The sequence below is a fragment of the Chiloscyllium plagiosum genome, chromosome 26 (assembly GCF_004010195.1).
Source record: "Chiloscyllium plagiosum isolate BGI_BamShark_2017 chromosome 26, ASM401019v2, whole genome shotgun sequence".
Taxonomy (NCBI): domain Eukaryota; kingdom Metazoa; phylum Chordata; class Chondrichthyes; order Orectolobiformes; family Hemiscylliidae; genus Chiloscyllium; species Chiloscyllium plagiosum.
This window is the reverse complement of record NC_057735.1, coordinates 31,558,426-31,572,824: the sequence shown is the minus strand read 5'-3', so window position 1 is coordinate 31,572,824 and position 14,399 is coordinate 31,558,426. Positions and strand designations below refer to the sequence as shown.

At 37.0% G+C, this 14,399-nt stretch overlaps 1 protein-coding gene across 7 annotated transcripts in view; it reads left to right on the top strand.

Annotated features, from left to right (window-relative positions):
• Positions 1-14,399, top strand: part of LOC122563226 (leucine-rich repeat-containing G-protein coupled receptor 6) — a 255,999-nt gene that overhangs the window by 195,353 nt on the left and 46,247 nt on the right. For all 7 annotated transcript variants that reach the window (XM_043716816.1, XM_043716819.1, XM_043716817.1 and 4 more), the window contains 2 exons: positions 5,139-5,354; positions 10,518-10,589. In XM_043716816.1, the coding sequence (XP_043572751.1) occupies positions 5,139-5,354; positions 10,518-10,589 (288 nt within the window). The remainder of the gene's footprint in view (positions 1-5,138; positions 5,355-10,517; positions 10,590-14,399) is intronic.

Below are 14,399 nucleotides of genomic sequence, written 5' to 3'. Positions count from 1 at the left end.
TAGAACCAGATTAGGCATGATCTCATTGAATGTTGGAGCATGCTGTAATGCACGAATGGCCTATTCCTATTCTCATGTTCCTGTGGTTGTAAGCATAAAACGTAAGGCCAGCTTATTTTTAGGTAAAGTTGGGATTGCGCTATTTTGTCTGCAAGACTGAATTTGAGTAAGCTTTAAACTAAACTTTGAAATAAAACCTTACAGTTTTGTTTATAATTTAGAACGTGCATCAAGCTGGGACAGATAGAGAATTTATCTGTTTAATTATTTACCTACCCAATCACTATTTACATAAGACATTTGCATACAACTGCTGAAATATCCCACAAGCTCCATAAAGCAATTATTTGTGTGCATTAAACTGATTATATAATGCATCTTAATGTTCTCCAGTTTTCAATCCAATGGAAATCTTTGCTGAAATAAACAATTATTTCTGAGGTAGTTGTTTGAATACCTCATAACTGACAGAGTCTGCCCGTTCTCAGAAGTTACTGGTAGAAAATTATTCTTGTTTCCATTTCACTTGTTCAAGGGATTTGAATGTGCTACATTCTTTGCCCCTCCCTAATTGGCTTTGAGGACGTGGTATTGAGTCACCATTTTGAAGGAATGCAAATGTAGTTCCAAGTTGACCGTGGTATGTTGGTTAGAGGGAAATTTTCAGATGATGGTGTTCCCATGTTGCCTTGATCTTTCAGAAAGAGGATTAATAGGTACTATCAAAAGAGCCTTGGCAAGTTGCTGCAGTGTATTTTGCCATGGCTGCACATTACTGCCATTGTATACTGTTAATATAAAGAGTGATGAATAGATACCATGAATAAAGATGAACTTCTTGAGTTCTGTGACACTGCACTCATCTCAGCAAATTGAGAATATTCCATTTCACATTCCTGACTGGTACCTTGTAGATGGTGGAGAGGCTTTGGGAAGGCAGGAGGTGTGTTTTTGTTGTCAACATTTATTGCCCATCCTAAATGATTTTCAAGAATTGTCACAGTGCCAGTAGTGAAAGTACCTCTTTAGTCCCACTGAGAAGGGCATGCTAGGATTTTGATCCAGTGACAAGACAGGAAAGATGAGACATTTCCATTTTGGATAGTGTGTGACAGAGTGCTGGTGTTGTTTCATTGCACGAGTTATCCTTGATCTTTTAAATGACAAAGGTTTGGGAGTTGCTCATGAAGAGCTCTTCACAATTTTCTTTTTTGCACTGCATCTTAGGGATGGTATCCACCGCAGCTACATTGTGCCTATGTTGGAAAAAATAAATGTTTGAGATAATTACATGGAATAAAAACTAATTGCCAACTTTCAGAATATTTATATAAGTAAAGGTTCTACAGTACACTTTGTCTGATTGAATTTGGGTAGGTTTCAACAAAAACTTTAAATAAATTCCTTTTGACTTCATTTTAAATTTAGGAAGTGTGTCAAGCTGAGGCGGATAGTGAAAGAAGTAGATGAGCCTATTCTTTACTTTCAGTCACTATTTACATAGGATTATTTAAGCAGCTGCTGCAGAAGCATGCACTACCTGTTCTTTTTCCAACAAATGCAAATGTAAGTTACTTTGGATTGAATCTTATGATTTTTTTGGCTAAGTCAGAGTTGTGTCAAAATTTTAGAAGGGTTACTCACTGTGTGGCCTAGTGAGTTTTCTTACCTTGTCTTACCAAACTCACCTCATTAATTACCTACTATGCTTCTATGGCATCTCTCATGTCTGATTTCTACAACATCTTAGTTGTTCCCTAAACAACTCACTAGTCAAAAGATAGTCATTGATATCCCATCTCCTTTGCCATCTTTAAAAGGCAATTCAAAAAGCTGCCCTGCATGGTTCCTTACATTTGTCCAGACATGATTGATATGAGGAAATTGTTGCCCCACTTTTGGGGTATTGGATGTTGCCCTTGACTTACTGCACTGGAGTTTGGCTGAAGGCTATCCACCTTAACTTGACTGAGGTCTGCTGACAAATATGACAAGCTTCCTGGTTGTGTGCTTGTGCTAAAAAGCATGGCCAGACAGAAGTAAAATTAGTCTGGTATCTCAGATTGAGGGGCAAAAGTGCAAGATGGCAATGCAATTCAAGAAAGGTATGCTGTGGGTAACCAGGTAGACTCAGAGGGAGGGAGTGCTCTGAGAGTGAATAAAGAGCCTGGAGATGCAGCTTGGTCCGATCTATGAGCTGAGAGTTTGTATCTGAGCACTCATTGTCTTTACTGCAGCATTACAATTATAGTTGCTGATGAAGCATTGAATTGAAGGAGCATCCAGTAGGCAGGCTGGAGATGTGCCATGAGGGTTCTCAGAGGCTGGCACATGTCAAATGACAAGGCATGTGGATGTGGGATGTTTGTGGCCGTTGCCAGTGAAGCATTCCCTGAGATTTTGATGCCCGGTTTCTGACATGCAGGTTGTTGAGAGCAAGCGATGAGCTGAATCCACTAGGGGCTTGCTCTCATTTCTTTGAGGTCTTCCAGACATCTAAAGTTGACAAACAGGAGCCTGTAAGCCAGAGTTGCTGTGTTCTTTCAACCTCCTGTTTGTCTACTTTGGATTCCAGCAACTGCAGTTTTTTTTTGTCTCCTTCCAGATATCTAGCTTTTTTAGTGAGTTTGATCAGCTGGAAGTCTGATATTAATGAGGTGAGTTGGGCTATTAACAAGGCAGTTAAAAACACTAATGGTCATCAATTGGCATCTCACCACTGTCCCGCAAGAATTTTGTTATGCTACGTGTGAAAAGCATTAAAAGATGTGGCAAGGGCTTTAGTAGGAGGATCCTCTATACCAAGAGACATGGGTTTAAGATTTAAGTGTTCTGGAGCTGGGTCCTATCATCTGTGAATAGGTTGATTTGAAAATATTTAAAAGATGGAGTGAGATGATCTTGATATTGAGATGAGTTTTGTCACATTTGTCACCAGATCTGGCTGGACATCTCACCACAGCCAATATCAGTAAGGCCCCTAAAAGATTTTACTCAAAATATTTATTTTTAGACATGTAATAAATGTGATTAAACCAGCTGTCAATTTACTCCCCAGACTAGAAAGTGAGAGACAGGGGAAATGAGAATAAAGAAGAGATTTTTTAAAAAACCTGGTTATTTGAAATTGGATGAATCTTATGTGATCACACTGAAAAAGTCATTCCGCTAAAAGTTGTTGGCCTTGTTACTTGACATTTGCATCAGTGTATCCAAGAGTATTATTCATTCACAAAAACAAATTATTTTGACAGTAATTTGATGTAAATGCTAGTCTGAATCAATTTTGTTTTTGCCATTTCTGTCAGCAGCCAGTCCACAGGAGTTAAATCTTCTTATCACCTCAGGTATCACTATGATTAAAAGACTCAATTTGTGGCTACAGGAAATCTCATTGGCAATGGGAATCAGTATATACACATACGGTTTTTTAGGTGTGCTCAGATAATGGCTATGTTTGTTTATTATATAGGTGTAACCCTTAACAAATGTGTTTGTGCAAGCAATAAATTAAATATTTTTAAAATGAATCATGCCTTCCAGTTATAAATCATATCTTTACCAAAATTGTTGGAATTAATTTTAACTTGCCACACCTGATGATGATGCAGAAGACTGTGGAAATGGAGCAAGGGATTTACTCTTCCTCTGCCTCATCTGCCCAACCTCTGGATCTCTGCCTCATCTGGCCAACTTCTGGATTAAGTATCAGGCTGCAAAGGTTTTGACAGTTCTACTGTAAGCATGTATATATACTGTGGCAATGACTTTGCAGATTGATCTGATATTTAACCTGATGCCTTGGTGAGGGAGCAATTATAGTTTAAGTTGTAGTTCAAACCTAGTAGGAACAGGTGCCAGGGCCATAAGTGATTCATTTATTTACATTTGTCAGCCTAAACTCTTGGACAGGAATACATAGTGAACCTTCACATGAGCAGCAGTGGGTGGGCATGACTTTGTCCGAGTCTCAGTTACGTGCCACCTTTTAACTTCCTGCCTAACTCCCTGAATAATTTTCTATTGAGGAGAATGGGTAATGTCTTTCAGCCCAAAACTCTGGGTTCAAGTCCCTTCCTAAGACATGGATATCCTAAAGAAAGTGCACAGCCAGCAACACAGCCAAGCAGGTTGGGTATCAACCTGCAAGCCTTTAAGTTCACACCACTGGGAAATGGTAAGAGATTCCTGATCAACTATGTGATGGAAAGAATGTTGGTGCCTCCACCATCACCATCCATAACTCCAGATGTAATATGTGTCAAAGTGCAAGTTGCCAAAGCAATTTGCACTCTCTGAGTGAATATTAACACATCACTACTAAGATTCCATCAAGGAAATCTTTTACTGGTTGTTTTGAGCCTGCTCATGTTTTACGAGACCCCACTTGGAAGCCTTTGATCTACCAATGCATCCAGTTGCAACTAGGATTCCATTCCTGGAGTAGTTATTTTGTGCTGGGGACAACTCCTGTAGATTCCTGGCAGTAGGGAGTAGTTGCCCAATGTCACTTCCCACTGACTTCTCTCTCATTTTATTCAGGAGTTAAAACTAAATCACTAATTGTAGATTCTTATTTTATGGACCTGCCCTTTAATTGTAATGATGCATAAATTTGGAATGAATAATTAAAATAGTGTAATGAGAGCAAACTTTATCCTTTTTCATCCCAAATCTGCGGTTTTATCAACCTACAGAGTGCACTATTGCACTGTTCCTCGTGTCGGGTTTTGGTTAACAATTACAATTAATTTTACTATGATTGTAAGAAACTTAGAAGCAAGGGTGGCCTAATCTGTTCCTTAAGTCTGAACTGTCACTCAGTTATATCATGCCTGATCTGTATCTTAACTCTATCCATGTCTTGATTTCAGAACCTCTGATAGCCTTGTCTCACAATCATCTAGCAATTTCAGTTTTTTAGATTTTTAATTGACCTAGTCTCAACAATTCTAGATTTCCATAATTTATTTGTGAAGAGCTCAATTCTAACTTTTTCCCTCAACAGCCTGCTCATAGTTATACAAAAGCATATGATTGACATGTACATTTGAAAGATATTAATTATTTTACTCTTAACTAGTTATGTTTCTTGAAGGTATATTTTGTAAGTAATTTAGACTTGATTGTTTTTACAGGCGTCTGGATGCAAATCTGATTTCAGACATTCCTCACAACAGCTTTGAAGGATTGCACTCCCTGCGGCATCTTTGGCTTGATGATAATGCATTGACTCAAATTCCTGTTCAAGCTCTCAACAACTTGCCGTCTCTTCAGGCAATGACTCTAGCTCTCAACAAAATCGCACATATCCCTGATTATGCATTTGTCAACTTATCCAGCCTGGTGGTATTGTGAGTATTGCATTTTATCTTATGAACAAAACAGCCACAAATGGTGAAATGAAAACACAAAAGAACTGGAAGTACTGAGGAGATCTGGTAGCACCTCTGGAGAGAAGAAACAGAGTTAGCATTCTAAATTGATGACCGAGTCTCAGATCTGAAATACTAATGTTATTTCTCTCTTGACAGGTGCTGCCTGACCCCGAGTATTTCTTGCATTTTCTATGGTTATTATTTCCAATATTCACAGCGTTTCAGCTTTGCATTAGATGGTAATTAGCTTTGGTGAAGGCAGTCTTTTTTTAAAAATTGGTTCATCACAATTTTCTTCCTCTTGACTTCTGTTTATTTTTGAAATTATGGTAATAATTATATTGTAAGTCACAATCCAATTGCAGTTGTTTGAATCAGATCAGACATGTTTTCACTTTTTCTCAGGGGATCTAACTGACATTTGGTGCCTCACCGACTGGTCAACATGAATATTGTTAAAGTTGTCATTCCGAAGGCTGCTCTTCTCTTGTGTAGGTTGATGGTTCTGAAAGGGGTAATGTTGGAGACTACAGCACAAACCTGTTTGATGATGGACTTGGGTAGGGAAACTGCACTGGGGGTTGAAATGGGCTTGTGGAAATGAGAGACTCCATGACATAATCTGAAGAAGATCAACAACTCACTTGTCCTGGTCAACATTTATCCCTCAGACAACATTCCTGAAAAAGATGAACTGATTATTAATCTCAATATTGTTTGTAGATTGTTATGCTGTGCAAATTGGCTGCCATAGTTCTCGTCAGACAGAATTTTATGCCTTCCCAAGGCTAGGTCAAGTGGAGTGGGTGAGCAGGATGTTCACCCTCTCTGGCACCTACCAGCCCTCCCTCAATTACACCATAACATTGTGTCTGGTGGTTGAGTCACTGAGTGGCCACCCTCTACCTGAAGAATTGAGGCCCTGAAGTGGTCAACTCATGATGGAGGAGGCCACAGTCAGGTTTGAAGCCCACCTAACCGGACTACTCCAGCTACAGAAAGGAAAGAAGAAGGTTCCTCCTTTGTGACATCTCTGAGCCTAATGGAGACCTATCCAGAAGGTCCTCACCAAAAGACAAAGTGGCTCCTTTTTCGCAGCATGTGTCAAGTCAATTAAGAGCCAAATTCAGCTATTCAGCCCTTCACATGCTCTGCCTTTCAATACGATTATAGATGATTTATTTGTGTTCTGAATTCTACATTCACATCTATGCCTGATAACCTTTTATTCCCCAGCCTAATAAAATCTATTTACCTTCATCTTGAAATTATTTAGTGACCACGCCACCCCACCCCCGCTAGCTCCACCACTTTCTGATGCAAAGAATTCAAAAATCACAAAATAGCTCTGAAAGAAAAATAATCATCCTATCTCTGTTCCAAAAGGGTGATCCTGTTTTTAAAACAGTGGCACCCCCCACCTCACCCCAGTTCTGTACTCCCTGACAAAAGGAAACACCTATTCCACATTTCCCACATCTACCTTGACAAGTCCATTCAGAATCTTATAAACTTCAATCAGATTACCCCTCGCTCTTATGAACTCTATTGGAACCAAGGAAAGTTTGTCTAACTTTTCATCGTAAGAGAAAATGTGCATATCAGTAATCAATCTAGTAAACATCTCTGAACCAGTTTCAAAGATTTACATCCTTTCCTAAACAAGGAAACCAAAACAGCTCACAATATCCACAATGTGGCCTTACCAACGCCCTATGTAACCACAGCATGATAGCTTCACTTTTGTGTTAAATTCCTCAAAGCTAATAACGGATAGCTTTGATTAATTTCTTGAAAACTTGTTGTGACTCGTGCTAGAACACTTCTATCCCTCAACACCTTGGAATTCTGAAGTTGTTCTCCACTTAAGAATACTCTGCTTCTATATTCTTTCTCCCAAACTGAATGTTTCAAGTTTCCCTTTCATTATACATCACCTGTCAGGTTTTTGCTCACTTGCTCAACCTATCCATCCGCCTTCCACACAATATACTTTACAACATATCTTAGTGTCATCTGCAAAATTAATCCCCATGCCTTTGCTGCCCTCATGGAAGTTATTAATATGAATTGAAAAATGCAGACACTTTGGTACAGGTCCTTGCAGAACCTTTGCAGCACATCCTACGAATCAAAGGCACACTTATGCATAAGCTCTTTGTTTTCTGCCAGCAAACCAATCTTCTATCCATGATAATAGATTACTCCCTACACCATGGATGTTTCATCCTAAAATTTTATGTCAAACTAAGTCAAAGCCTTCTGGAAATCCGTGTACAGACTCGTCTTTAGCCACAAGCATGTTACTCCGACAAAGAACTCCAATAAATTGGTTAAACATGATTTTTATTTCACAAAGCTGTTTCTATCTCCAAAGATTGTGCAAGACTTGCTGATTTTTTTTCAGAACTTTCTGTGCAAATAAATAATCCCTTTTATTTAAAACCATTTAAAAAAAGCATGCTGCTGGTCATTCAAATTGACTAGATATTCATGGGTTAAGAGACAGCCACATCTTTCTTTACAACAAACAGTAAAAGGAAGGAAACAGAGGTTTTAATTCTCTCTCATCTTTGTTCATAACAGACTTGAAAGTATGAACCTCTGAGTCAGAAGTGAAAGTGCTGTGACCGAGTTAAGGCCAGCACATTTCATTCTTTCAGTCTTAGGCCTGCCCTGAGGTAACAATAAATTGACAGAATAATATATTTTTTCACATGCTGCAGAGAAGGAAAGGTCTCTCTTAATCTTTATACATGCATCCGGAAAAGAAATGAATTGAAGAGAATATTTTAATAACTCAGTTGTTTAAAAAGTAACTTTTGAACATAAATAATCTAGGAGTCACATTCACTGGAGCTATTCAGTGTCTGGGTTAGCTTATTGATATTTTGAAAAAGTATTTTGTTAAATTTTTGTTTTGTTTCTTAATTACTGTGAAATTGTTGCCAGGTCCATTTAATGTACCATTTTCATTGCAAACTCCTGTACTCCTGAACACCTATCAAACATCACTGACTGTTCAGTCTGAATGAAAATCCACATTTACTTGTGTTGCTTCATTAGAAGCAAAATATTACCACTAATGTGCTGACATGTAAAACACATTGTGTAACTGAGAACGATATTAAAATTTCTGCAGGCCTGATGTAATATTGTGCATTGCTTTTATAGTTAATGTCCGTAGCGATTCATAATGCACTTGTGAATTGCTTGTACAGTGTAATGAATTCCTAGTTCATCCATTTAACTTATCAATAAAAAAGTGAGATTTCAAATTGATGATAAACAAGTTTTTCTCTGGTGATTTTACCAAAATGGACTCAGGTATTTTCAAGCAATTTCCAAATGTCTATAAAGTGATTTTGTTTTCCCAAAACCTCTTTCCATTAAACTGGCAATTTAAATCACAAATTGAAGTGGGAAATTGTAAATGCAAAATCTGATAAAGGAAATGCTCTAGTGACAATTATGCAATGCAGTAACTGTTTTAATAGAGAATTTCATTTCCTGCAGATTTAACAATGAATAATAGTTTCATAAATCTTAGCAATCTAACCTGCTGTGATATGATCTTAACGCTTTATTCATTTAGCTATCTGGTCTTTCAACTTATCATGACATGAAACCTCGCTCTATTCAAAGGATGAACACTTTATTTACAACAGTGCAGATTGATAATTCAGTTACTATTTCACAATTCTCACAATGGCTGGCGCTATTAGCCCAGACATATATTGAGACAGATAATTTAATTATTCAGTTTGTCCAATGTATTGCTGTCAATTTGGAATCAGCACACATTAACTTTAACATTCATTCTAACTTAGTATGATATTGTACTTCAAATTCTCTTTTGTTCCCTCCATCAGTCAAATTCACTTTCCATCCAGTTAGTTTCCTTCGGCTGGATTGAAGGCAAAGGTTTGGAGAATGTTTTGAGGGAATGGAAGGGAGATACAATGAGTGCAGGTGTTGCTCTTTCCTGAAGCAAAGAGATGTGCTCTCAATGTTTATTCCTGCCTTTCATACAAAGTCCATCTGCACTGATCCATGTGATCTAAGGACATAATCATGAATAATTAAATTGTGTTTCTTGCAAGATTAGCTGCTTTTAGGTACCAAAATTAAACTCATTGTTAATTGGCTTTGTTTTGGATTGTAACCTTAAGAGAATTTAATGTCTAACTACAATAAAATGAGGAGTTTCAGCATGCTGCTGGCAAAATACCAAACTTTAATCAAAAACCAGCAGCAAGATTTCCTTGACTATATTCCCTTACATAACTGACATTTATTTGAAAAAATTACAAATAGTTTTTAATCCAAACTTTCAGGGGAAAGATACTTTTTGTGTATTCTATTATAGTTTTTCTATTGTTTTCTTATTTTTTCAATGTCCTATATTAAATCTCAGTAAAGCATTTATCTAATCCCTTTGTCACTGCAAGAGGCAGTTCACTCGTTGTGTGGTCAAGACTGAGTTTACCATCATTCAAGTAGATTTGGAATTATTTTGGCCATCTGTGTAGTTTAATTGCAAAAGACTTCAGAACTGTACAAACTCTTTGGACATCTGTTAAAATGTAAAGGTTTATTTCAAGCAAATTGTAGACAAGAAATACAGATTGAAAAATTCAACTGCTTTGAACCTACTTCATTACCTAGCTTAACTGTTGTGATGTTCTTTACCATGGGTCTTTGCCCTGCCTCTAAACTTCTCAATAAATATAAAGACAGGATTGTCAGTGAGGGAAGATAGTCGGCTAGATATTTTCAAATGTTCGTACATATCTCTGAAGTTGATGGGATTTGAAACAAGGCCTTGATTTGATTGCAAGTATTCTACTATAATTGAGCAGCTGTCTCTACTGGTAATTCTGATCAGTATCTGATAAACATGATTAGTGACAGTAGTAACATAACACTAACTGAGTAACATAATATTGAAAAAAATGCAAGACCTACAATATTTGTTAAAAAAGTAGTTTTATATTTTCTTATGTTATCTTCATTTTGCATTTTTAGTAGAAATGTTATAGTTTGCTTATTATTGTACTGAATGGTAAACATGCTATAGTTTACCATTTAGTCTACTCCTTGAATAGCCTTTAATTAAAGTACAAATGTCATCTACAGGCACCTCCATAACAACAATATTCAGTCTCTTGGAAGGAATTGCTTTGACGGACTCCACAGTTTGGAAACATTGTGAGTAACCTTGTAGATATTGCTGATGATTAGACCAATTAATAAGGTTAAAGCTTGTGCTGGCTATAGTGTGGTCCAAGGGCACTTGAAAGAGACAAGTACTGAAATAGTAATATTAAAATCAACTGCTGACAATGAAAAGGCTGATGCAGAGCTTTACTGTCACACTGGAGGAAGGACTTGGCTGTTTCCAATGGATGAAAGGGAGTACACAACTGTTTTATGAATTTTTTCTTAGCACAGTTTACTTGCTCCATTTTATTAGTCATCTCCATATCCTGTCATGTAAATCTATCTCTGACACCGGTGGCTAGTCTAGTGGGAAGTATTACAATATTCTGATGGACTTGCTGGAATATGCAATTCCTAATTGGACGCTTTTTATTTCCACGGTGACCTTCAGATTTCAAATCAGATTTGAATGCTCATTCATTTTTTGGAATAGAGGATAATTTATAAGAATACTTTAATATTAATTATGCACATGCTATAATTTTGGTTATTTTCCTCCATTATATTTTAATTTCATCCCATACATTTTGGTCAGTTGGCAAATGCTTTGTAATTCTAATAAGTAAGTGGAAGTTTCTAGGTGGAACATTTGGAATGTTGATAAATATAAGTTGCATTGCAATGCAGCGATAATGTGGGACAGGAATGTTAGAAGGGCAGATATTCTTCTTAAAGATTCAAACAGAAATAAAATATTTTATCTAATATTCTTTCACATGGTTATGTTGAAATGTTCGAATTCTAGTAACATCTATGTAGAAGAAATATTGCTGGCTTTTACATTTTAAAATCAAAATAAATATAGTTATAATTTAAATTAAATAAATGCTAATAAAAACAAAAATACACAGAGGTTTCTAGCTGTGTTTAGATGCATCTACCTGTGTTTAAATTGCATAGACATTACAGGATGTAATCAGCATTTTTAGAAGCAGTTCATTGGTGTGACCTTACTAAAATTATTTGAGAAGCTTGTTTTATTAGAGGCTACCGAGGGACATTAATTTGGACTTGGATTGAAGAAGCAAATTAACAATGAATATAATGTTAATGAAGTGCAAGGTTTGTGAAGGTTTGTAGCTCAGGTTGAGGTTTAGAGTGTAGGTTTGCTCGCTGAGCTATAGGTTTGATATCCAGACGTTGCTTTACCTGGCTAGGTAACATCATCAGTGGCGACCTCCAAGTGAAGTGAAGCTGTTGTCTCCTGCTTTCTATGTATATCTTTCTCCTGGATGGGGTTCCTGGGGTTTGTGGTGATGTCATTTCCTGTTCATTTTCTGAGGGGTTGATAGATGGCATCTAGATCTTTGTGTTTGTTTATGGTGTTGTGGTTGAAGTGCCAGGCCTCTAGAAATTCTCTGGCAGAGAATCTGGTTTGAAAATTGTCTTTACTATAGTAAGCAAAAGGTGATGACAAATGAACAAGGTCTGATATCTAGCATAGCTATGTAGGGAAAATTCCCTACAGTTTACATTATCTATAGACGATATGAATGTTAATATTTTCTGTGCTATTATTACATTTTTTGATGGTACCAAGTTATGAAGTCAGGTGTTAACAGATTTATTGATAACATTCAAAAGGATCTGAATTACATGAAGGGCTAAGGAGTAGTGAATGAATTCTTATGTCAAAGATTTACAGAAATGTACATCATTGGATGAAATATATAAATACTTAGTGATTGTAAAGCTTTTATCAATGGGACTAATTGAGATCTGGGATGCATGTCAAACTCTTTTGATTAGAACATTGTGTACTTTGGATACCGTTACTTCAAAGAGACATTGATGCATTCAACAGGGTTCTGGACAGATGCTAAAGTATGAATAGATACAGATTTTAATGTGTTTTCATTGGAGAAGCCTAAGAAGGGAGATGATCCCAATCTTTAAAATACCAAAAGGTAAAGATAATGTTTATTTAGTTTGAACTTTGAATGAAGAAGTAAACTCAAATGTAGCTGAAGGTAAAAACAAAATGAAAATTTGCTTTCACACAACTTAATAGGTAAGTGGAATGGATTCACATAAAGATGTCAATGTAATGTTGATTAATTCCTTTAAAAGAAGGAAATTGGACACAGTTGGTTGGACATTGCCTTTCATCTTCTGGATATGTGTAGTTGGTTAAAAGCCTCCTCTGTCAACTGTCTTTAAGCTTTTGATTCATTCATTCATTCATGGGATGTGTACAGTGCTGGCAAGGCCAGTATTTATTGTCTATCTCCTCCACTAAACATCACATGGACGTCTCTCCTCACTGCCTCCAATCTATTCCCTGACGTCACTCCACATCACTGCTTTGACAAGTGCTGCTGGCAACACTCTGTGCCTGTGAAGATCTATCTGTGGATCACCATTAATGGTATAGCAGCTCAAAGATCAGATATTCCTTGGCTGTAAACCGCTTGAAGCATCAGTAGTTCAGCAATTGAATGGAAGTAATTCCTAAGGCTCAATTTCTTCTGGGCCTGATTCATATCCATTGCAGTGTGTGGATAATTAGAGATTTAGAACTTTCTGTTATTGACAAATTAAATATCATAAGTAAAAGTAATGACAGTAAAAATAACACTGACTATACGTTTGCCATTCATAGCAGTAGAAAACTTCAGTAAATAGATCTGCTGGTTGCTTAGTCAAAGTCTGAAAGAACAGAACTTGAGTAATGTTACTGTTAGTTCTTTGAAATACACATTGTTGATTATTGTCTTCTCAATATTTTGTTGCTTATTAATCTCAGTAAAGACAGAGATTGTGATTAGAAATGGAAAGGCAAATTTGTGATGGAATAAAGTGAATGGTATATCAGCAATAACTTGGAAGAAACTTGTGGTTTTACTGTTTTGGCAGCATTGAAAATTACATGTTAAAATATTTTATTATAATTGGAAATGTGGTTATAAAGAGCCCAGTTCAGTTAATCTCCTCTTAGGTTGGGATAACTTTGAATATATAATGATAAAAGTTCCAGACAGACGTGAATGCTCTTGCACAATGTTAACACTTGATAAAAACAATAAGCTTGTCTTTGATCTCAGCAACAGTCTTTTAAATTATTTGGCTGATCCTATTTAATTATCTGTTCAAATGAGAACTGACAAGCACCGATATTTCTGTTTTGTTTAAATGATCTGAAAATGAAGAGGGAAATTTGTTTTGAGCAAGTAGGAATTAATGATTCCATTTAACTTGCGAAGTGCATCATTTCTTTTTCTTTTCAAAATTATTTTCAAAATGGTATTTCTTTAGGTTAGCAGGCTCCAAAGGAGTTACCAGAAAAATTGAGGATTCCTAAGGGCAATTTCTCCATGCATGGACCCTTCCATCTAATTAGAGAATTTAAGAGATTCCACTGAACTTAAATACATAGTAACTTAGAAAAAGTTGGGCTATTAAATACAAAGGAGAAAGTGAGGTCTGCAGATGCTGGAGATCAGAGATGGAAATGTGTTGCTGGAAAAGCACAGCAGGTCAGGCAGCATCTAGGGAACAGGAGAATCGACGTTTCGGGCATTAGTCCTTCTTCAGGAATGAGGAAAGTTGGTCCAGCAGGCTAAGATAAAAGATAGGGAGGAGGGACTTGGGGGAGGGGTGTCGGAAATGTGATAGGTGGAAAGAGGTCAAGGTGAGGGTGATAGGTCAGACTGGGGTGGGGGCGGAGAGGTCGGGAAGAAGATTGCAGGTTAGGAAGGCGGTGCTGAATTCGATGGATTTGACTGAGACAAGGTGGGGGGAGGGGAAATGAGGAAACTGGTGAAACCCGAGTTCATCCCTTGTGGTTGGAGGATTCCT